This window comes from Hyla sarda, chromosome 1, assembly GCF_029499605.1.
Source record: "Hyla sarda isolate aHylSar1 chromosome 1, aHylSar1.hap1, whole genome shotgun sequence".
NCBI lineage: Eukaryota > Metazoa > Chordata > Amphibia > Anura > Hylidae > Hyla > Hyla sarda.
In genome coordinates this window covers 213,952,518-213,974,331 of record NC_079189.1, presented here as the reverse complement: position 1 = coordinate 213,974,331, position 21,814 = coordinate 213,952,518, and the positions used below count along the sequence as shown (strand labels likewise).

Below are 21,814 nucleotides of genomic sequence, written 5' to 3'. Positions count from 1 at the left end.
CTAGGAAGTATATTGTATCTTTGCAGTCTCCGGTATCAAGGTACCCTGTATGCAGGCACTGATACTTTGCTTCTTGGAGCTTTCATTGTCACATTTGATGTAGCTCCCAGTGCTTCTCTTGCAATCAGTCACGACTGGCGCATGCGTAGGGAAGCTAAGACGGCTGCCTTCCGGCACTGACACTGCTGAGATGGCAGGGGATTCAGACATTTAACTGCGGACAGGCAGGGGGCTGAGGTGGCTGTGAACTGGGAAAGACAGGGCATCAGCAGAACAAAGTGGGGAAGTAAGGGTTAATTTACCTGCTGCATGCGTGCACGTTATGCAGGGGATGTTGCTGCCGGATTGCTCTATGCTGATCCTGTCACATGACTGGAAGAGCAGTGCAGCAGCAACGTCCCTCGCACACATAGTAGGTACATTGAATGTGTGCTTTAACTCCCTCACGACCCATGACGGACCTAGTCCATAACGGTGCCGCTCAGGGTGTAAGGAGCGGGCTACTGACTTGAGCCCCCTGCAAACTGGGCAGCCCCCAGCTGATTTCAGTAGCTGGCGGCTGCCGCTCATAGCAGGCATACAGCGATCGCTGAAGCCGGCCATTAACCCTATGGAAAGCTGCTGTCAAAGCGGCATCTAAAGGGACCTTTGAACAGTCCCTGATTTCTAGACTGTGTCCTCATAAAATTCTCCAAAGGGACCAAAAAGTGTGCAAAAATAAAGTTTAACCCCTTCCATAATAATAAAAGCTTGAATCACCCCCATTTTCCCATCTTCCATATAAAAATGTGTAAAGATAATAAAAACATATATATTTTGTATTGCCACATGAGTAATTGTTATAACTATTAAATATAACATTATTTATCCTGTGCAGTAAATGGCATTTATGTAAAAAAAAAAAAAAAATACCAAACCCAAGAATTGCGTTGTTTTTATCACATACTATACCAGAAAAATGAAGTAAAAAGCAATCAAAAAGTCTGATCAATACCACAATGGTACCGGTAAAAACTACAGAGCACAGAGCAAAAAATTAGCCCTTATACAGCCTGATATACAAAAAAAATGCAAGGGGGTTAAAAAGGAGTCTAAGCCACTGTACACACCACTTTTGGCATGTGCTGTATAACCCCTGCAGCTCAGTATTACAGAGCCTCAGGGACCATGTGTACCCCTGTACTATGCTTTTAGGTGCCAAAAGATACGGTTACATACAATATTGGGGCATATGAATCTGGATATATTATATGTTGAAGGGAGTGGGATCAGGGGCTCTTTGCCTGTGTAGATAAAAATCCTAGCACCGGCCCTGCAATCACTGGCCACAGCAGTGTCCCACCTCAGTCAGGCATTGGCATAGAGGCACTGTAAGCTACGTCAGCTGAACATGGTACAAACTGCAGCTTTGAGAAGTGTCAGTAAACACAGATGGGCCGCTCTGATACTGAAGCCTGGCGGGGAGCAAGGTAGGTATGTATGTTTTTATTTATTTTATTGGTGAGCTTGAGCACATAGCATAAAAAAGGTTTTAACCAAATAACCTCTTTAAATGAAAAAAGTTTGTAACCAGAACTCTTCTTTGAGCTGGACGCCCTACCAAACTGAGTTATCGGGGGAGAAGGGCCACAAAATGGTTCTAATATAGTAAAAGTAGCTATCCCATTAAAACACATTTGTGCATTTCGTGGGTGAGAGGGAATAAAACTTTATAAACGTCCTGGGGCCCATGGCCCCTGTATGGCTTTGCAAAAATAGTTAATAGGCAGTAAAAAGTGTCTAATCTAAATGCACAATCAGATTAATAAATTTAAATAAAAAGTAGTTTACCATTTAACTGTAGATGGCACATTCATAAAAATGATCACCATTGTTGGTGGGAAAGATAAATGTATATTGTTGCATTACTTTTAGTACAGTAGAACTGCTTTGTGTTACACTAGACAACTCCTCTTCACAGGTTGCAAGAATAATTACAATGGAAATGTCCATCAGATTCTCTTAAATGATTGTTTAAGTCACAAACCTGTGGTTGTAAAGCAGAGGTTGCAAAGTTGACATTGTTCCCAGCAAAGATCTGCTTTAAATAAATGTCCTTGAGGTCTGGAAAAAGAAAGTCTACATTAGTAATCCATAATCCTTATTTTTCATGCATTTCTTGATAACTGTACAACTAGTTTTATATTTCTACTGCATTTATTAACCCTCTTAAGGATGCAGCCAGCTTTGTCCTTCAGGATGACACCAAATATATGCTAATTTTGTGCTTTATGGTGTAGTTTCAGAATAACCTTGTAATCTTTTTATATATCTAATTAATTCTTGTTTTGTTTTTCTTGAAGCACCATACTTAAAGGCTAGAAACCTTTGCACAGACCTTTTTTTAAATGGGTACTGCCAGATCTAAAAACTCTTTATATGTTATTACTGAAAAAAATTAAAAACCTTTTGTAATATGGTTGTTAATTTTTAAAAAAAAATATTTAATAAAGAAAACGGCCCCTAAAATTCCAGCACTATGGGTCCCCATACCTACTGGGACACTAACCAGTCCTGCAGCAGCATTAGGCTTGTCCATGAGTTATGGACAAGAGATGACTCATGGGCAACGATGCATTAGCAGATGCACCAATCACCTCCCACCACAAGGGAGAGACACACCCCCTTCCCCTGAGAGGATTTCTAACACTGTGAGCTAATGTAAAATTAGGTAGGGAGTAACATATTAAAGGAGTACTCCAGGATATGAAAACGTATCCCCTATCCTAAGGTCTCCCGTACAGGGCCCCGGCAGTCTGAGGGGGGGGGGGGGGTCTACCACCAAAGAAGCATTGTCTGACACGCTACCTCAATACAACTCTATGTGAGAGCCAGAGTGCTGCATTTGGCAATCTTCGGCTCTCCCACAGCGCTGCATTAAGGGGGCATGTTGGACTCCACTTCGTGCGGTGGTCGACACACACTATTTGTCAGGAGAGCCGGGGCCCCGTATGAGAGATTGTGGGGATCCCAGCAGTCCTATGGCCCGTGATCTGAAACTTATCCCCTATCCTTACTCCTTTAATTATTTTTTTTCTTATGTGGGATCTGACAGGTACATTTTAATGTTTATTTGTTTCCTGAAACTTTCTGTTTAGTCTTCAATAAAATTTCCCACAATTTGGCTACTACTAAGAGAGAGTGATAAGATACATCCAAACAATGGACTTAATATTCTATCAGTGTTCGAAATAGTAGCAGAGATGAGTAACACCAGCTCAAAGAGTAAATGGGGTAAGAGAAACCTTGGAGAACAAATCACACAGGCTAGAGAGAGAGAGAGAGAGAGAGAGAAAGAGAGAGAGGAGAGCACACAAAAGGTAGTTGAAAAAGGGAGAAGCATATTTGCAGTGTACAAAAAAAAATAACTATTCAGAAAATGTGGTAAAATTGTAATATTTTACTTGCTGTTTCTCCATTATATAGTCATGTCACACAAACCAAATAATTTCTACCATTAGTTTTCTTTGTTTATGAACCAATGTTGACACTAGTGTAAAGTCGCCACATTTCTAGCACCCATACTGCACCCGCAAGTCCTGGTTTGACCATGGACCTAATGTCCCAGACTAAAGTGCCATAGATACCCATTTTCCCCCATAATAAAACAAAGATTTTGCATGAGTAACAGCAATGCTACAATGTAACTGCTACTCTCTCAGACAACCAGATGTAGCTGTAGAACCTCAGTATTAAGCAAGATATGTACATCTGAAAATGAAAAACTTTTTACCTTTTGATGTGAACAAGCTGTCAACATCAGATGGCAATGGCACTTCTGGTGGATGGTCATCTAGTTTCATTTGTGTTCCATGACCAAGAGACACAATTTGATTAGATGTAAAGACATATAGAAGTGTGTGGTAGCTGGAAACACAAAAAATACTACTCATTTCTGTAATATTCTCCCTGATGTTCCAGTGATCGTGAAATTTCAACTCATGCATATGGTTGTGCCATATAGCCCCAGCCTAAAAGTAGCTTCCTGCCTTCCATAAGGCTGGGTTCACATGTCATGGTCGAGGTGTGGCTGAAACTACTCTGACTTGTGAGTCAGTGTGGTTTACGGATGAACTGCAAGCAGTTTGTGTAAATTGTCATGCAGTAAATATTACACGGCAGTGATGTATGAACACAGTCTGTGGAGACATATGATGAGCTTTAAACAGCAAAGGGTCAATATTTTGGCAAGAGAACCTCTGATGTTTCTGTCCTCCTTATGGCTAAAGAAGTTTAGCTTTGTCTAAACACACAGAGCTTTTATTTCTGCTATTAAAAGTACTTTATCTGATAATTTGTTTGTTTCAGAGGTTTTTTCATATTGATGCAAATGTTACACAACATCTTAAAAGGAACCAATCATGTCATTTTACTATATATAACGGAGGGCAACGCGTAATGTATAGTAAAATCTTGAACTTCATCATCCACAGGGGACGTTTCTGTCCCCAGGGATGGTGAGGATATAAGGTTAAAAAGTCTCCCTGCCGCCCCCCTAGTCCTCCTGGGCAGGGAGCTATACTTAGTCCCAGTCTTTTGGCTGTCATCACTCCGCCCTCGTTGTGATTGACAGCCCAGGCATGGCCAGCATCATTGCTCTGCTCCGTTTGTTTAGGGAGCAGAGTAGTGTCTCTGGCTGTCATCGAACCCAAGGGAGTATCACTACGGCCTGATGTGATGGGACCTGGTAAGTATAGCTCCCTGCCCGAGGAACTACTTAAGGGACAAGAGGGCAGACTTTATTACTTCACACCTTCACCATCCCTGGGGGCATAAACATTCCCAGGGGATGGTGAGGATCAATATTTTACTATATATAATGTATTGCCATGTGTTATATATCTCATGGTTTCATTTTGTGGCATTTCTTTCGGCAGCAGACTTGTCGGCCAAACATAGGCAATGCACAGTTTAATGCTTACCTTCCACATGCTATCTGTGAAACCTGCCCTTCATATTCTTCTATCTTCTGAGGTACAGAAGTGTGAGTGACAGAACTTTTCCCTAGCTGTCCTTGTGTGCCATCTCCAAAAGTGTATACAGTGCCCTCCTGGTAAAATTTACATGGAATTAATATTGAAATATTTAAGTCTGGTAAAAAAAAAAGTCATTGAATTAAAATTGAAATATTTCCATCTTGTTATTTTGTGACATTTAATATTTAGGAGCCAGTTAAAAATTCTACAACACTGATAAGGAGAATCACACATATATGACTTATTTCCACACTATGTGGATAACACGTTCAGCTATTTCCAAGACCCTAATTAAAGAGACAGCACATTCTATTCTATTCCTGCTCTCCAGTCAAGAACAGGGGCAAATGGTTCCTCATACTTACAAAAGGTTAGGGTCCCAGAGGTCAGACCCCCATCCGTCTAACATTTTTCACTTAAAAGAAGGGGTTATCACTAGCCCACGCACTAGAAACTACATATTGACATGGCTGGAAAAAGTTGGTTCTCTATGATCTGCCAAATTTAGGATTTTAAAGAATCCAACAGGTAAGATTGTGAGATTTGTATAAATGAATGAGTAGAACTATATATGAAAACTGAGGAAATTACCTAAAAAATGCCTAAAACTTCAGGTTGTCTTAAAAAGTACCTGTCATCAAACCATATTTTCTAAACTAACTCAGATTATATTCCCTAACTACTCCTAACACTCCTTCTGCCCTTAAAAAAAATACCTTTCCCCTTAATCACATTACATCTCCCCCCCCCTCCCCCCCAACTGGACCACAAGGGACTGGTTGGTAAAGCTTCAACCAGGCTTTATCAATCGAGTGCAGAGCACACAGATCAATGTAGTTCTATGTAACTACATTGACCTGTATAAGGAATTCTAAAGATTCCTCCTAAAAGTCCCCTAAGGGACTAATAAAGTTAAAAAAAAATGTTGAATAAAAGTTTAAAAAACACCCATTAACCCCTTCCATATTAAAAGTTTTAATCACCCCCCTTTTCCCAAATTCCATATACAAAATCTGTAAACATAATAAAAATAAACATATTTTGTTTTGCCGCATGCATAAATGTCCGAAATATAAAAATATAATGTTAATTTGACCACACGGTCAATGATGGTTATGTAAAAAAAATATATCAAAGTCCAAAATTGCATATTTTTGGTCACTTTGTATGCCCTAAAAATTTTTTATAAAAAGTGATCAGAAAGTCCCATCAAAACAAAAATGGAACCTATACAAAAACTTCAGATCACGGTGCAAAAAAATGAGTCCTCATACATCCCCGGAAAAATAAAAAAGTTATAGGGGTCAGAAGATGACAATTTTAAACATACTAACTTTGGTGCATGTAGTTATAATTTTTTTAGGTAGTAAAATAAAATAAAACCTATATAAATTAGGTATCCTTGTAACCGTATGGACCTACAGAATAAATCGAAAGTGTCATTTTTTACAAAAAAAATGCACTGTGTACAATCGGAAGTCCCCAAAGCTACAAAATGGCGGTTTGTTTTAAATTTTGCCCCACAAATGTTTTTTTTGTGGTTAAATCATTGAGGTTGTTTTTGGTGGCACAAAAAACAAGCCCTGATATGGTTCTGTAGGTGGAAAATTGAAAGCGTTATGATTTTTAGAAGGAGAGGAGGAAAAACAAAAGTGCAAAAATGAAAAATGGCCTGTCCTTAAGGGGTTAAAGGGACTTTTCTATAATTAGTATATAAACTTAAATCTGCTTCCTGTGCTAACTAGATAACACTACTGAAAGTAAAAATACTAGGAGCATGTAAGACCTCAATATATTTATTAAAGTACGGTATATCATATACAATCATACTATAATCATCTTCACATACGGGGCGCATCTAGAATAAAAAGTTATATTTACCTTGCTTAATACAGCCGTGTGTTCATCTCCACAACTGATATAGTTGACACATTTATCTCTCAAGGAACTTACTGCATGTGGTCTAAATACAGCTGCTTAATAATAATATAAAAAAAAGGTTATTGTTTCTCTTAGCTATGTATTCACAGAGTGGGCTATTATGTCCATCAGCACAATCTACCTTTTGGAGGGTTGGTCTCATGTCCTATTTGTCCAGCACTGTTCTTTCCCCAGCCAAACACAATTCCTAACATTGACAGAGCAAAACTCTGAGAACCACCTGCAGAGACTTGAACCAGAGGAACTCCTTTCAGAGACTTTACGAGTTGAGGGCTGGCTTGGTTAGGCATCTGTTTGCCCAGTCCAAGTTGACCAAAATCATTCTTTCCCCATGAAAAAACACTGCCATCTGAAAAATAAAAAAATAATACAAAGAATACTAAAGTATTAAATGTCCCACACCAAAGTATATTCTTATATTAGGAAATTAGGCATCATAGATGGAGCCTTAAAGGGGTACTCCACTGGCCAGCGTTCAGAACATTATGTTATTAGTTATGAACGATGTGTGTGCGCTGCGGTGGTGGACCACGCCCCCTTGTGATGTCAAGCCACACACCCTCAATGCAAGTCTATGGGAAGGATGTTACGGCCGTCACACCCCCTCCCATAGACTTGCATTGAGGGGTCTGGCCTGGAGTCATGAGGGGGCATGGCTGACCCCCGTAGTGTGGACACAGTGTTTATATCTAAATGTTCCGAACTCTGGCCAGTGGAGTACCCCTTTAACAACTTCATGGAGTCCATGCAGCCCAGGAATAAGAGATGCATATGTTTCTCCCCATGTCATTGCCAAAGTAATCTTTTGCTTTGCTCTAATTACCCCCCCCCCCCCCCCTTCCCCCTCCTCTTAACCTTCAGGCAGGAATTCTCTTCTCATTCAAGTGACTCAGTACAGTAATATTATTTCATCGGAAATAAAGGCAGAAAAGATTTAAATTCATATAGATTTTCAGAGTTACAGACCTTGGTGATTATTTACCTGCTGAAAGGGAAATTGTATGGAAGTGTCCACAAGATATCTGTATTATTCTTATATCAGACAATCCAGCTATCTTCCTATGGTATGAAGAAGGAAGGCATTCATTAGTTACACTTTTTTTTATCTATACTTATATAATATCATGGCATTCATAGCCTAGCACTACACTACCCTTCTATATGCACACTTCAGTTGGACACAATAGGAAAATGTGGTGGCGGGGTGTGTGGTGCAGGGCAAATGTTGTTACCCATTGGGCAGATGGCATTAACCCTTTATATTCGTGACGCCAGGGTGTGGTTTAGCCTAAAACCACCAGAGGGTATACCCCTGGATCCTGGGCTAGGCACGGGGGCAATAAAGACTCAAACAACAAGTTACAGACAACGGTTGCTTTACTGACGGTAAACAGTTGGTAAAGTCTATACAGTTCAGCCAGGGCACAAGGAGGAGACCAGTGATGCAGAGACCTTAAAGGCTTGCTGGGACTTGTAGTAGGACTGGACAACTGAATGCAGACCACGCTGACTTGGCAGATGACAGGGACTTACTTGACTTGACTCATAAAGCTGTGACTTTAGCTTACTTGACTTGATGGTGGCTGCAGGACTTGACTTTGAGGTCTCCAACACTCTGGACACACACATTAGGCACCACTGCACTGGACCTCAGCAGAAGAGCAGAGCTCAAAGAGAGAGAAGCTAGCTCCACCCAGGGCTTATATGGGGGAGACTAGCAGTAGCCCATAGGTCACTCTTAGGATCACCTGGTCACTGGTACCTCTTGGGTAACAATCACATGACATATTACATGGTATAACTCTTAAAGCAACATTACATTTTATAACACTTTACACGGTAAAACATATTTACAATGGAAAAACAAGTGCAGGGGGCCTTGGGGACACTGAAGGAGGCTGCCTGACAGGACAGCAGGAGCACGGGGTAACACATCCCTTACTGGGCCACCACAAAAGTATGGCAGATCTCAAAACACCAACATGTTACAATTATTGGTTTAACAATAGGGTCTTCTCCAGAATTGAAATGGGTACTCTGGGGGGAAATAAATCTCAAATCCACTTTTGCCAGAAAATTATACTAATTTGTAAATTACTCCTATTTAAAAATCTTAATCCTTACAGTACTTTTCAGCTGCTGTATGCTCCACAGGAAGTTTCATAGTTCTTTATTGTCTGACCACAGTGCCAGAGTAGGAGCAAATCCCCATAGTGAACCTCTCCTGTTCCAGATAGTTCCAGACACAGACAGAGGTGGCAGCAGAGAGCATTGTGGTCAGACTGGAAAGAACTACACAACTTTCTCTGAAGCTCACAGCAGCTGATAAGTACTAAAAGGCTCAAGATTTTTTATATTTTTAAATAGAAGTAATTTACAAATCTGAATAATTTTCTGGTTCTATTGATTTGAATCACCTACTCAGTACACCTTAAAAATGTTGGCTTTGCACCATAAAAGCCTTTGTTTTCTGTCTGATACTGGAAGCAAACATCTGTTCAAGCTTGTACTATACCTAGGAATAGGAGATTGCTGAAGAAATTTTCCTGATCCAAGCTGTCCTTGTGATCCTTCACCCCAGGCAAATATATTCCCTTCATTGCAGATTGCCACAGAATGGTTAGCCCCACAGCTCACATCCACGATTGTCTGGGATTCCAGTGAATAGATAGGTTCTGTAATAAAAAAAAATGCAAATGATCCTATATTGAATGCATTGTCAAGTATTAGGGTACGTTCACACATGAGTATTTTTGCTTCAGATGTGCTGCAGATTTGCTTCTGCAGATTTTGCTGCCCATTGACTTCAATGGGCAGAAAAATCTGCTGACCCAAATCTGCAGCAGATATGCATGAGAAACTACGCACGTGTCAACGTACCCTTAAAGGGGTACTCCGGTGAGAAACTTTTTTTTTTTTAAATCATCTGGTGTCAGAAAGTTGAACAGATTTGTAAATTACTTCTATTAAAAAATCTTAATCCTTCCTGTGCTTATTAGCTGCTGAATACTACAGCGGAAATTCTTTTCTTTTTGAAACACTGAACTGTCTTCTGACATCTCGAGCACAGTGCTCTCTGCTGACATCTCTGTCTATTTTATGAACTGTCCAGAACAGCATATGTTTGCTATGGGGATTTCCTTTTACCCTGGACAGTTCCTAAAAATGGACAGAGATGTCAGCAGAGAGCACTGTGCTCATGATGTCAGCAGACAGCTCTGTGTTTCAAACGTAAAATAATTTCCACTGTAGTATTCAGCAGCTAATAAGTACAGGAAGGATTACGATTTTTTAATAGAAGTAATTTACAAATCTTTTTAACTTTCTGGCACCCGTTGATTTAAAAAAAAAAAAGTTTTTCACCAGAGTACCCCTTTAAGGAGTTTTGCTTCAATGGGCCAGAATAGATAAAAAAAAACCTACTTATATGTCCCATCAGATGGTCCTGGGTGTCTGTTGCAGCCAGTAAATGACTAACCTACATATCCTGTATGTCAAAATGTGGACCAGAAGTGGTGACTGGTGAGAAACAGCAACGTCCAAGTCCAGGAGCAGTCAATTATTAATACTACCTGCAGTCACTAAGGCTGGGTTCACACTGAGAATCTCTGGACGGAAAAATTCTGGCTGAAGAATTCAGAGTGCGGCCAGCGCCGAAATAAGATGGTGATAGTGTTAAGGATGCCCTAATGTGAGGCCTTAAACTGTGAGTGACTTCTGCTGTGCTATTTTGCCGAGTGTGGACACAAGCAAATTCACACCAGACAATGTTGGTATAAATTCCCTCCTCGGTACTGACTCCAGCGAGTTCTGTTTATTATCCGGAAATCACATTAGTTTTTACAATTTGACAAAAAGGGGAGGGTAAAACTATGCATCAAATCATCGTGTTATATGCTGATTGGTCATTTGAGCATGGCGTAGCATAAGTCCCTTATGTTACAATGTCTCTAGCTTGAGATTTTTCCATCCTTCCACAAAGCCCATTGTTTAGACTTCTTATATCCACAGATTCCATCTCAAGGTTCTAGTCTTAATTACGGGCAAAGAGCAAGCTGAAATGTTTTGAATTAAGGAAAGCAAAGTTCTTCTGTGATATTTAGCAATGGCATGTAGAATTTAATAAAGGCATATGAGTATAGATATAGCGATCAATATATCAGAATATTATAGACCTAACACTAGGACCGTGCGAACATTGCCGTTCCAATAGACAATAAATGTCTATGGCGCAAGTTCAATGTTTTCATGGAATTTTAAGATCAGAGAATTCCTCCCAGAAAATTCCGCAGTGTGAATGGGTTAGCGGAAAATCCATTAAAATGCATTTACCCTCAGGCAGCGGAATTTACGACCGGTCGGAAATTTCATAGTGTGAACACGGCCTATGGGCTCGTCTACACTGCAGAATTTACTCACTGAATTGACTTTGCTTCTTCATGCAAAACCATGACACACAATTCATTTACAGCAGATTCAAGTAACATTTCCATGTAGAAATTCTGCCTGGAATCCTTATAGAATCAAAGCCCCATTGTTGTCAATGGAAGGTCCTGATGAGTATTATTTTCTGCTTTAGGCCGGGTTCACCCTATGGAATCTTTGGACAGAAGATCAGTAGGAGATCCCGCAGGCACCGCTAGGACTGTGCAGACTACATTGCCATCCTCATAGATGGCAATTCATTTCTGAGTGGATTTTTCAGCGAACAGGTCTACACATACACATTCAATGATCCCATAAAAAGAGGTAATGTTTTCTTACAAAACCTTGTTATTCTTCTCTATTTTAGGACACCAGTCCTGTTGCAACTCGCAACAGGTTTTGTAGCTAGCAATTGAAGAAGACGTGATGGTTTTTGCCAAGTGCCTCAAAAATTCCCCCTTTTGAAACTCCCAAAAAAGGAGATTTTTTTATCATTATTTTTTTAAAATTTTTAATGTTTACAATGTCTATTTCTTCTTGACTGTTTTGGAACACCAATGCTGTTGCAACTCCCAAAAAGAGATCATTTTTGTAACCTCTTTTAACACAGGCAGGCATCTGCCAACAAGAAGAATATGAACTGTTATTTAACTGTTAAAAAAGCATAGAAAAGCCGATAACGCTGTGTGTTTTTAAACAAATTGTCAGAAACTATAAGTTACTGCTTTAACAATAACTTCACCTTAAAATCACTTAAAGGGTAGGGTCACACATAGTGTATTTTTACTGCTTATTTGCTGCTGCATATTTTCCTAACCCTGGAAGTCTATGGGTAACAAAATCATTTATGTATTTTGCTACCCATTGACTTCAATGGGTAGAAAAATATGCAGCAGCAAATACGCACCAAAATACCAACCCTAAAATTACTTAAAGGGGTATTCCAGGAAAAAAGATTTTTTTTATATCAACTGGCTCCAGAAAGTTAAACAGATTTGTAGATTACTTCTATTTTAAAAAATGTAATCCTTCCAATAATTATCAGCTGCTGAAGTTGAGTTGTTCTCTTCTGTCTGGCAACAGTGCTCTCTGCTGACTTCTCTGCTTGTCTCGGGAACTGTACAGAGTAGAAGAGCTTTGGTATGGGGATTTGCTTCTACTCTGGACAGTCCCTGAGACACGTGTCATTAAAGGGCACTTAGGCAGAAAAGAACAGCTCAACTTCAGCAGCTCTTTAGAAGTAATTTACAAATCTGTTTAACTTTCTGGAGCCAGTTTAGATATATACACATATATATATATATATATATATATATATATATATATATAAAAAAGTTTTTCCTGGATAACTCCTTAAAATCTATTCCTAGGTGACCCCAGCAGTGTTATACAAGGCTTCAGAGCTCTGAGGCTATGTTCACACCAGAATGGCCACCCAGAAAATCTACATGCAAACATTCTTCAGACTGCGGGCGCCAGCATGATGTGCCGGCGCGAGAACCGCTCGGGAATGCACGACAATGCCTTCCATGGGGAAAAAGCATGCACAGTGCACAGTGCAGCAAGTCCCATTGAAATCAATCCATGCTGAATTACAATGCAGCATTCTGCACAGAAATTCTGGCATGTGAACATAGCCTTGGCTTTCCACATCAGAATTCCACACAGAGATTCTGCAGAAGCAAAGTTCCATTGATATCAATGGGATTCTGCTGCACTGTTCATAAGACAGGAAATTCAAATTCCGGTATCCGCAGGAATTATAGACATGCCTATTCTTTCTGCTAAGCCCGCATGGAAATGCATTGCCATCTATGAGTTGGCGCATTTTCAAATGGTCCTGTCGCTGGCATGCTCCCGTCAGGTGAATGTCCGCACAAAAATTTTCTGTGTGGACATTCGCCCGTCTGAACATAGCTTTAGGCAGTGTTATGCAGGTGTTTTAAAGCTTATTGCATTGCCAGTTCGCAAAGAACCTGTTCGCCAATAATCGAACTTGAAAAAAAAAGTACGTTCACGTTCTTAAGTTCTTCTAGTTATAAGTTCTTCTAGTTATAGAATATGTTACAAGTGAAAATAAAATGAATTAAACATTAACAATAATGGTGTCTTAAAAAAATCAACAACCTATGCAATGCAACACAAAGTTTCATAAAGCTATATAAACTTATAAAAAAAAGGTACATCTGGGAGAAGGCAGGGAGAAAAAAATAGCATTTCCTTTACAATGATACATTTCACAAATAGAAATGTATCTTATCACCTGATGTCACAAGTGAATTTCTGTTCTACTGCCATCTGCAGTCAGATTCCGAATAAGGAAAGTGAAACTTAGTAGGAGAAGGGAGAAACGAAACTTGACTTTTCCAACCTCTCCTAGGTGGCATATGGAATGTCCTATACAATAAAGCACCCTATTTATTAAGACACCGATACTTTATTACTATGAAAGTATCTGCATACTTCAGTTTTTTAGATAGAATCGTTTTGGAAGTAATGAATAATATAATAATTTTTTTTTAAATATCTACATTATATATATATATATATATATATATATATATATAAATCTTTAACATTTCTTAAGCCTGTTTTAAAATATAAAACACAACGTCGGCCATGACAAAATCACAGGAAAAAGTTATTTTTAAAAGATTATATATATTTATATATATATATATATATATATATATATATATATATATATATATCCCAGATGAGCCCATCCTGAGAAATGTTCTTTTCTAGGACTATTCTATTCATTAGGTCAGTGTTTCCCACTATTGTTAAGATAATGGAATAAGTTGACCCACGGTTCCTTGTAAACTGTGCTTGTTGTAATATATCCTAGAGCAAAATGACAAACTCAGCTCTACTACATTACAACAAGCTGTATACAGTTCACAAGGAACGGTGGGTCAACTTATTCCATTATCTTAACAATAGTGAGTTACATCTTCTCTGCTACATCTGTATACTAATACATAATTAATAATATATAAATATAATAATAAATCAGGTAATAAACCAGTATTCTTTACCCCCCAGAAAAAAAAGTAGCAAATAACTTGCACAAAACGCCATGTGTGAACATACACATTAAGCAAGAGAGCTTACCTAAGGCGCTGGAGTCAGTTCTTCTGCCCAGCTGCCCACAGTCATTTTTACCGCAAGCAAGAACAATGCCATCTTCTTGGAGAAAAAGTGTATGTCTTCCTCCACAGGCCACCTTCCCAACAGTTACCTGACTAGTAAAGTAGTCATTTTTTGTAAAGGAAACATCTTCTTCTCCTTTGTCTGTAAGACCCAGCTGACTATATCTGTTATTACCCCAGCAGTACATTCTTGCTAGAATTCCAGAAGTCACCTATAAGAACTGAGATGTGAAGTCCTGGTCCTCTCCCCACACACTGGCACAGTGCAGCCCTGACTCTCTATCCACATCAGCTGGTTTCAGTCTCCACCTTGCAGGGCCAAAGACCAGCATTTGTCATCTGATGTGTCTGGGTGATGTTTCTTTGCTTGTACTCTTTTCTGATACACCAAAGTGAAACTTATTTTGCTATGGCTACAGAAATTTGTTTCTTAACCCCTTAAGGACTCCGCGTTTTTCCGTTTTGCATTTTCATTTTTTTCTCATCACCTTCTACAAATCACAACGCTTTCAATTTTGCACATAAAATTCCATATGATGACTTATTTGTTGCGCCACCAATTCTATGACAGTCATTTTACAAAAAAAATCCACGGCGAAACGGGAAAAAAAAATCATTGTGCGATAAAATTGAAGAAAAAAATGACATTTTGTAACTTTTGGGGGCTTCCGTTTCTACACAGTGCATTTTTGGGTAGAAATTACACCTTAGGTCCATATGGTCAAAAATGATACCCTACTTATATAGGTTTGATTTTGTCGTACTTCTGAAAAAAATCATAACTACATGCAGGAAAATTTAAATGTTTAAAATTGTCATCTTCTGATCCCTAAAACTCTTTTACTTTTCCGCGTATGGGCCGGTATGGAGCTAATTTTTTGCTCCATGTTCTGAAGTTTTATCGGTACCATTTTTGCATTGATCGAACTTTTTGATCGCTTTTTATTAATTTTTTAATGATATAAAAAGTGACCAAAATACATTATTTTGGACTTTGGATTTTTTTTTGCGCGTACGCCATTGACCGAACGGTTTAATTAATTATATATTTTTATAGTTCGGAAATTTACGCACGCGGCGATACCACATATGTTTATTTTTATTTACACAGTTTTTTTTTATAGGAAAAGGGGGGTGATTCAAACTTTTATTAGGGAAGGGGTTAAATTACCTTTATTAACTTTTTTTTTTCGCTTTTATTTTTTTGCAGTGTTATAGCTCCCATAGGGGGCTATAACACTGCACGCACTGAACTTTTACCCTGATCCCTGCAAAGCCATAGCTTTGCATTGATCAGCATAATAAGGGGTTGATTGCTCAAGCCTTAAGCTCAGGCATGGAGCAATCAAACGCCGATCGGACGCGACGGAGCAAGGTAAGGGGGCCTCTGAGTTGCCAGGAAGCTTTTACTTTCGTTTTCGACACAGCGTTCAACTTTGATCGCCGCGTCTGAAATGTTAATAGCACGCGGCACAACGATTTGTGCCGCGCGCTATTAGCCCAGGGTTCCGGCTATCAATAGCAGCCGGGACCGACCCGGTGTGATGCGGGGTCACGGTGTCACCCCGTTTTAAACACTGGGACCGGGCGCAGGGTGTACAGGTACACCCTGCGTCCTTAAGAGGTTAAAGGGGTACTCCAGTGTAAATAAAAAAAAAAAATATGTATCACCTGGAGCCAGAAAGTTAAAGCACAACTGTCATCAAATCTGGGCCATATAACCTACACACAGCGGCCCACATTTATCATTGCAGTGCAAGCATTTTTTTACACCTTTTTTTGTGTGTGCTGTCTACACATACACCAAAAAGCTACACCATGTCTGGACTGGTGTAGTTTTACAGACTTTTCAGTGGCTTTGCGCCTTTTTTTGCTCCTTTTTACAAAAATGCGCAATGATAAATCCTTTCCATATCATGTCTATTGCCAAAATCCGTGGATTGCAACTCAAAATCAGTGGATTGCAACTCAAAATCAGCAGAAATGTGTAAACAAAAAGGGGCAAAAAAGGCGCAAAAAACCCTGCTTGCGCCTTTTTTGCCCCTTTTTTAGACACAAAAAACAGTCTAAACACAATGATACATGTGGGCCTGCCTCTGTACTGTGTGCAGATTGTGTATTAGGGAGTGTTTTTACCTTCTGTCTGCCATCCTTTATTACCCCAAAAAACTGTTTAGATGGAAGCCGCACACAGTCGGATAGGTGTGGCGTGAGGTTCGCAATGCCCCGCCGCCACCACGCGCACACAGGTCCCAGCGCATGCGCCCCTTCGCTTATCCCCCGTGTGCACCCCGGTGTGTGTCATCATGGCAAGCGCTTGCTCCTGCCACCTACCTCCTCAGTGCTCATGCCCAGTGCTAGAGGAAGGGTGCGCGCTTCCTCTCTGCCTCTAGGCATTGGGAATAGAAGCAACAGAGCGCGCATCTCCAGTCACCAGCACAGAAAGAAGAAAGAAGAGGATAGCGGGCACTATTAGATATTCAGTAATAATAAAGGTGCACATCTGAATAAAGTTTTTTTGAACAGCAGAGCATGACGACACATGCCGCAGCGTGCACGGAGCATAAGCGAAGGGGTGCATGCGCTGGGACCTGTGTGTCAGCCACACAGCAGTCCGAGCGCTGATGTGCAGGGGATAGGCGTGGTGGCGGCAGGGCATTGAAAACCTCGCAATTTGCGGCTTCCATCAAAACAGTTTTTTGGGGTAATAAAATATGGCAGACAGAAGGTAAAAACACTGCCTAATACACAATCTGCACACAGTACAGAGGCTGTGTGTAGGTTATATGGCCCAGATTTAATGACAGTTGAGCTTTAAACAGATCTGTAAATTACTTCTATTTAAAAATCTGTAAATTACTTCTATTTAAAAATCTTAACCCCTTAAGGACCAGGCCATTTTACACCTTAAGGACCAGAGCATTTTTTGCACATCTGACCACTGTCACTTTAAACATTAATAACTCTGGAATGCTTTTACTTATCATTCTGATTCCGAGAGTGTTTTTTCGTGACATATTCTACTTTAACATAGTGGTAAAATTTTATGGTAACTTGCATCGTTTCTTGGTGAAAAATCCCAAAATTAGATGAAAATATAGAAAATTTTGCATTTTTCTAACTTTGAAGCTCTCTGCTTGTAAGGAAAATGGATATTCAAAATAATTTTTTTTGGTTCACATATACAATATGTCTACTTTATGTTTGCATCATAAAATTGATGTGTTTTTACTTTTGGAAGACACCAGAGAGCTTCAAAGTTCAGCAGCATTTTTCCAAATTTTCACAAAATTTTCAAACTCAATATTTTTCAGGGACCAGTTCAGTTTTGAAGTGGATTTGAAGGATCTTCATATTAGAAATACCCCATAAATGACCCCATTATAAAAACTACACCCCCCAAAGTATTCAAAATAAATTCAGTCAGCGTTTTAACCCTTTAGGTGTTTCACAGGAATAGCAGCAAAGTGAAGGAGAAAATTCAAAATCTTCATTTTTTACACTTGCATGTTCTGGTAGACCCAATTTTTTAATTTTTACAAGGGGTAAAAGGAGAAAATGTTTACTTGAATTTGTAGCCCAATTTCTCTTGAGTAAGCACACACCTCATATGTCTATGTAAAGTGTTCGGCGGGCGCAGTAGAGGGCTCAGAAGCGAAGGATCGACAAGGGGATTTTGGAGAGAACATTTTTCTGAAATGGTTTTTGGGGGGCATGTCACCTTTAGGATGCCCCTAGGGCGCCAAAACAGCAAAAAAAAAAAAAAAAAAACACATGGCATACCATTTTGGAAACTAGACCCCTTGAGGGTGTTTCATGACTTTTGCAAATGTAAAAAAAAAAAAAAAAAATTTACCTAAAATGCTTGTTTTCCCAAAAATGTTACATTTTTAAAAAGGGTAATAGCAGAAAATACCCCCAAAATTTGAAGCCAAATTTCTCCCGATTCAGAAAACACCCCATATGGGGGTGAAAAGTGCTCTGCTGGCACACTACAGGTCTCTTCTAAGAGAAGGAGTCACATTTGGCTTTTTTGAAGCAAATTTTGCTCTGGGGGCATGCCGCTTTTAGGAAGCCCCGATGGTGCCAGGACAACAAAAAAAAACCACATGGCTTACCATTTTGTAAACTAGACCCCTTGGGGAACGTAACAAGGGGTAAAGTGAACCTTAATACCCCATAGGGGTTTCACGACTTTGGCATATGTAAAAAAAATATATATATAAATTTTACCTAAAATGCTTGGTTTCCCAAAAATGTTACATTTTTACAAAGGGTTAAAGCAGAAAATACCCCCCAAAACTTGAAGCCCAATTTCTCCCGATTCAGAAAACACCCCATATGGGGGGTGAAAAGTGCTCTGCTGGCGCACTACGGGTCTCAGAAGAGAAGGAGTCACATTTGGCTTTTTTGAAGCAAATTTTGCTCTGGGGGCATGCCGCATTTAGGAAGCCCCTATGGTGCCAGGACAGCAAAAAAAAAAAACCACATGACATACCATTTTGGAAACTAGACCTCTTGGGAAATGTAACAAAGGGTAAAGTGAACCTTAATACCCAACAGGGGTTTCACGACTTTTGCATATGTAAAAAAAAAAAAATTACCTAAAATGCTTGTTTTCCCAAAAATGTTACATTTTTACAAAGGGTTAAAGCAGAAATTACCCCCCAAAATTTGAAGCCCAATTTCTCCTGATTCAGAAAACACCCCATATGGGGGGTGAAAAGTGCTCTGCTGGCGCACTACAGGTCTCAGAAGAGAAGGAGTCACATTTGGCTTTTTGAAGCAAATTTTGCTCTGGGGGCATGACGCATTTAGGAAGCCCCTATGGTGCCAGGACAGCAAAAAAAAACACATGGCATACCATTTTGGAAACTAGACCCCTTGGGGAACGTAACAAGGGGTAAAGTGAACCTTAATACTCCACAGGGGTTTCACGACTTTTGCATATGTAAAAAAAAAAAAAAATTACCTAAAATGCTTGGTTTCCCAAAAATGTTACATTTTTACAAAGGGTTAAAACAGAAATTACCCCCCAAAATTTGAAGCCCAATTTCTCCCGATTCATAAAACACCCCATATGGGGGTGAAAAGTGCTCTGCTGGCGCACTACAGGTCTCAGAAGAGAAGGAGTCACATTTGGCTTTTTTGAAGCAAATTTTGCTCTGGGGGCAATGCACATTTAGGAAGCCCCTATGGTGCCAAGACAGCAAAAAAAAAACACATGGCATACCATTTTGGAAACTAGACCCCTTGGGGAACGTAACAAGTGGTAAAGTGAACCTTAATACCCCACAGGGGTTTCACGACTTTGGCATATGTACTCGGGGAACTAGACCCCTCGGGGAACGTAGAAGTGTTACAGTGAGTACTTACACCTCACAGGTTTTTTGAACAGTGGGAAGTAAAAGTGAAAAATTTGATTTTTTCGCACTACATTGATAGTGTTACCCCAAATGTTTCATTTTCACATTGGGTAATAGGGCAAAAGGCCCCCAAAATTTGTAGAACAATTTTGTCTGAGAAAAAAAAATACCCCATATGTGGATGTAAATTGCTATGTGGACGCACTGCAATGCTAAGAATGGAAGGAGTGAAAATCTTGTTGAAATTGAAGTCGGGGGTCATGTTCATTTATAAAGCCCCCAACAGCAAAAAAAAAAAAAAAAAAAAACACATTAGAAACTACACACCTCAATGAACGTAACAAGGGGTACAGTGGGAAATAACACCTCACAGGTTTTTTGAAAAGTGGGCCATAAATTGAAAAATTTGATTGTTTTACACTAAAATGCTGGGGTTACCCAATTTTTTACATTTTCACAAGGGGTAATATGAAGAATTGGGTTACAAATTTTGGAGGGCTTTTTCCCATGACTATAAAAATACTTCCACATATGGGGTAACGTGCTGGGCGGGCACACAACAAGGCTCAGAAGTCATAGAGGTCAGTTTGTATTTGAGGCCTATGGCATATCAGTAGCTGACGGTTACATACATTCCGAGGAAAATACAAAACTGAAACACCCACATGTGACACAATTACAGAAAGTACCCACCCTGAGGAATGGGTATAGGGGTAAAGAGGACATTTTGAACGCACAGGTGTTTCCTAAATTTATTTTCCAGGAATGGATGAAGGGTAGCTTTTTTGAAAATTGCAATTTTCAACCTATGCTCTGCTTCATTTTTCTGGGAACAACTAACATGTGACTCCGAATTGTCTCCTGGAAATACGACAGAGCTCAGCGAGAACTCTTCGCATTTGAGGCGGATGTTTGTTACTGACATAACAGTTACATACACTCAGAGGAAAATATAAGAAAGGAACACCCACATGTGAGATTATTACAAACAGTACACCCCCTAGGGAAGGTGTATAGGGTGAAGTGGAGATTTGGAACAGACGGGTGTTCCCTTCATTTATTTTCCAGGAATGGATGAAGTGTACTATGGGGGGGGGGGGAAGAAAATTGCAATTTTAGTACTGATATGCCAATTATTTTCCCAGAATGATGACACAGAGTACAGCCAAAAGTAAAAATGATGCCCGCCCCAAACCCTATACTCTGAATCATCATTCTGGGAAGGGGATGTGTGGGGCCGTCCCTATTTTGTTACCTCAAATGTGCAACCCGCTCAGGTGGGGAGAGAGAGCGTTGCGTATTTGAGGCAACTGCAAACCTCCAATGCTGTTGACTCTGTGTCCCATGACCCATTTTTTAGGGGGAAGAAGAAAAAAAAAGATATTGGGAAAAAGTTTTTTTTTTTTTTTTTTGGGGGGGGGGGGGTTGTTTTGGTTTAAAATTTGGAAGTCAATGTACCCTGGACTGGTACATTGGAGCCGAATTCTGGGGAATGAAAATTAGGGCAAAGAATGGAAAATTTAGTACTCCATGGAAGTGTGATACTCCCTGAAGCAGCCTATGCAGAGGCCCGGATTATCGGGGCAAGTGTCACATTGGTACGTGGTGTCCTTCCGTCTCCCCTTCTTGTGACACACTCTGCATTTCTCCTGGGTTTGTCCCATCCTTCCAGTGTTGGGGATCACACCTGGAAAGTGTTGGCCGGGGACGATCCGGGGACCTAAAGTTCCAGAGGTGCTCTGACCCGCTCTTTGGCGGCCATAATAGATGAGGGCCTTTAGAACTACCTCTTGGAACTCCAGGTATGTACCTGTGTTGCCAGCGTTCTGGTACAGTATAAAAGAGTTGTACATGGCAACCTGTACCATGTAGACCGCAACCTTTTTATATCATAAACGCGTTTTCCGCATGG

At 39.9% G+C, this 21,814-nt stretch overlaps 1 protein-coding gene across 5 annotated transcripts in view; it reads right to left on the bottom strand.

The window, feature by feature from the left end:
* LOC130363096 (probable E3 ubiquitin-protein ligase HERC6) overlaps positions 1–21,814 on the bottom strand; it is a 155,279-nt gene that overhangs the window by 65,650 nt on the left and 67,815 nt on the right. For 3 of the 5 annotated variants that reach the window (XM_056568460.1, XM_056568477.1, XM_056568469.1), the window contains exons 3-9: positions 9,472–9,631; positions 7,939–8,015; positions 7,078–7,305; positions 6,897–6,991; positions 4,962–5,089; positions 3,773–3,906; positions 2,027–2,103 (exon numbers count right to left, since the gene is read on the bottom strand). In XM_056568460.1, coding sequence (XP_056424435.1) covers positions 2,027–2,103; positions 3,773–3,906; positions 4,962–5,089; positions 6,897–6,991; positions 7,078–7,305; positions 7,939–8,015; positions 9,472–9,631 — 899 coding nt within the window. Of the gene's footprint in view, positions 1–2,026; positions 2,104–3,772; positions 3,907–4,961; positions 5,090–6,896; positions 6,992–7,077; positions 7,306–7,938; positions 8,016–9,471; positions 9,632–14,498; positions 14,773–21,814 lie in introns of those variants that run through there. The other 2 variants (XM_056568445.1, XM_056568453.1) reach the window with 2 other exon arrangements.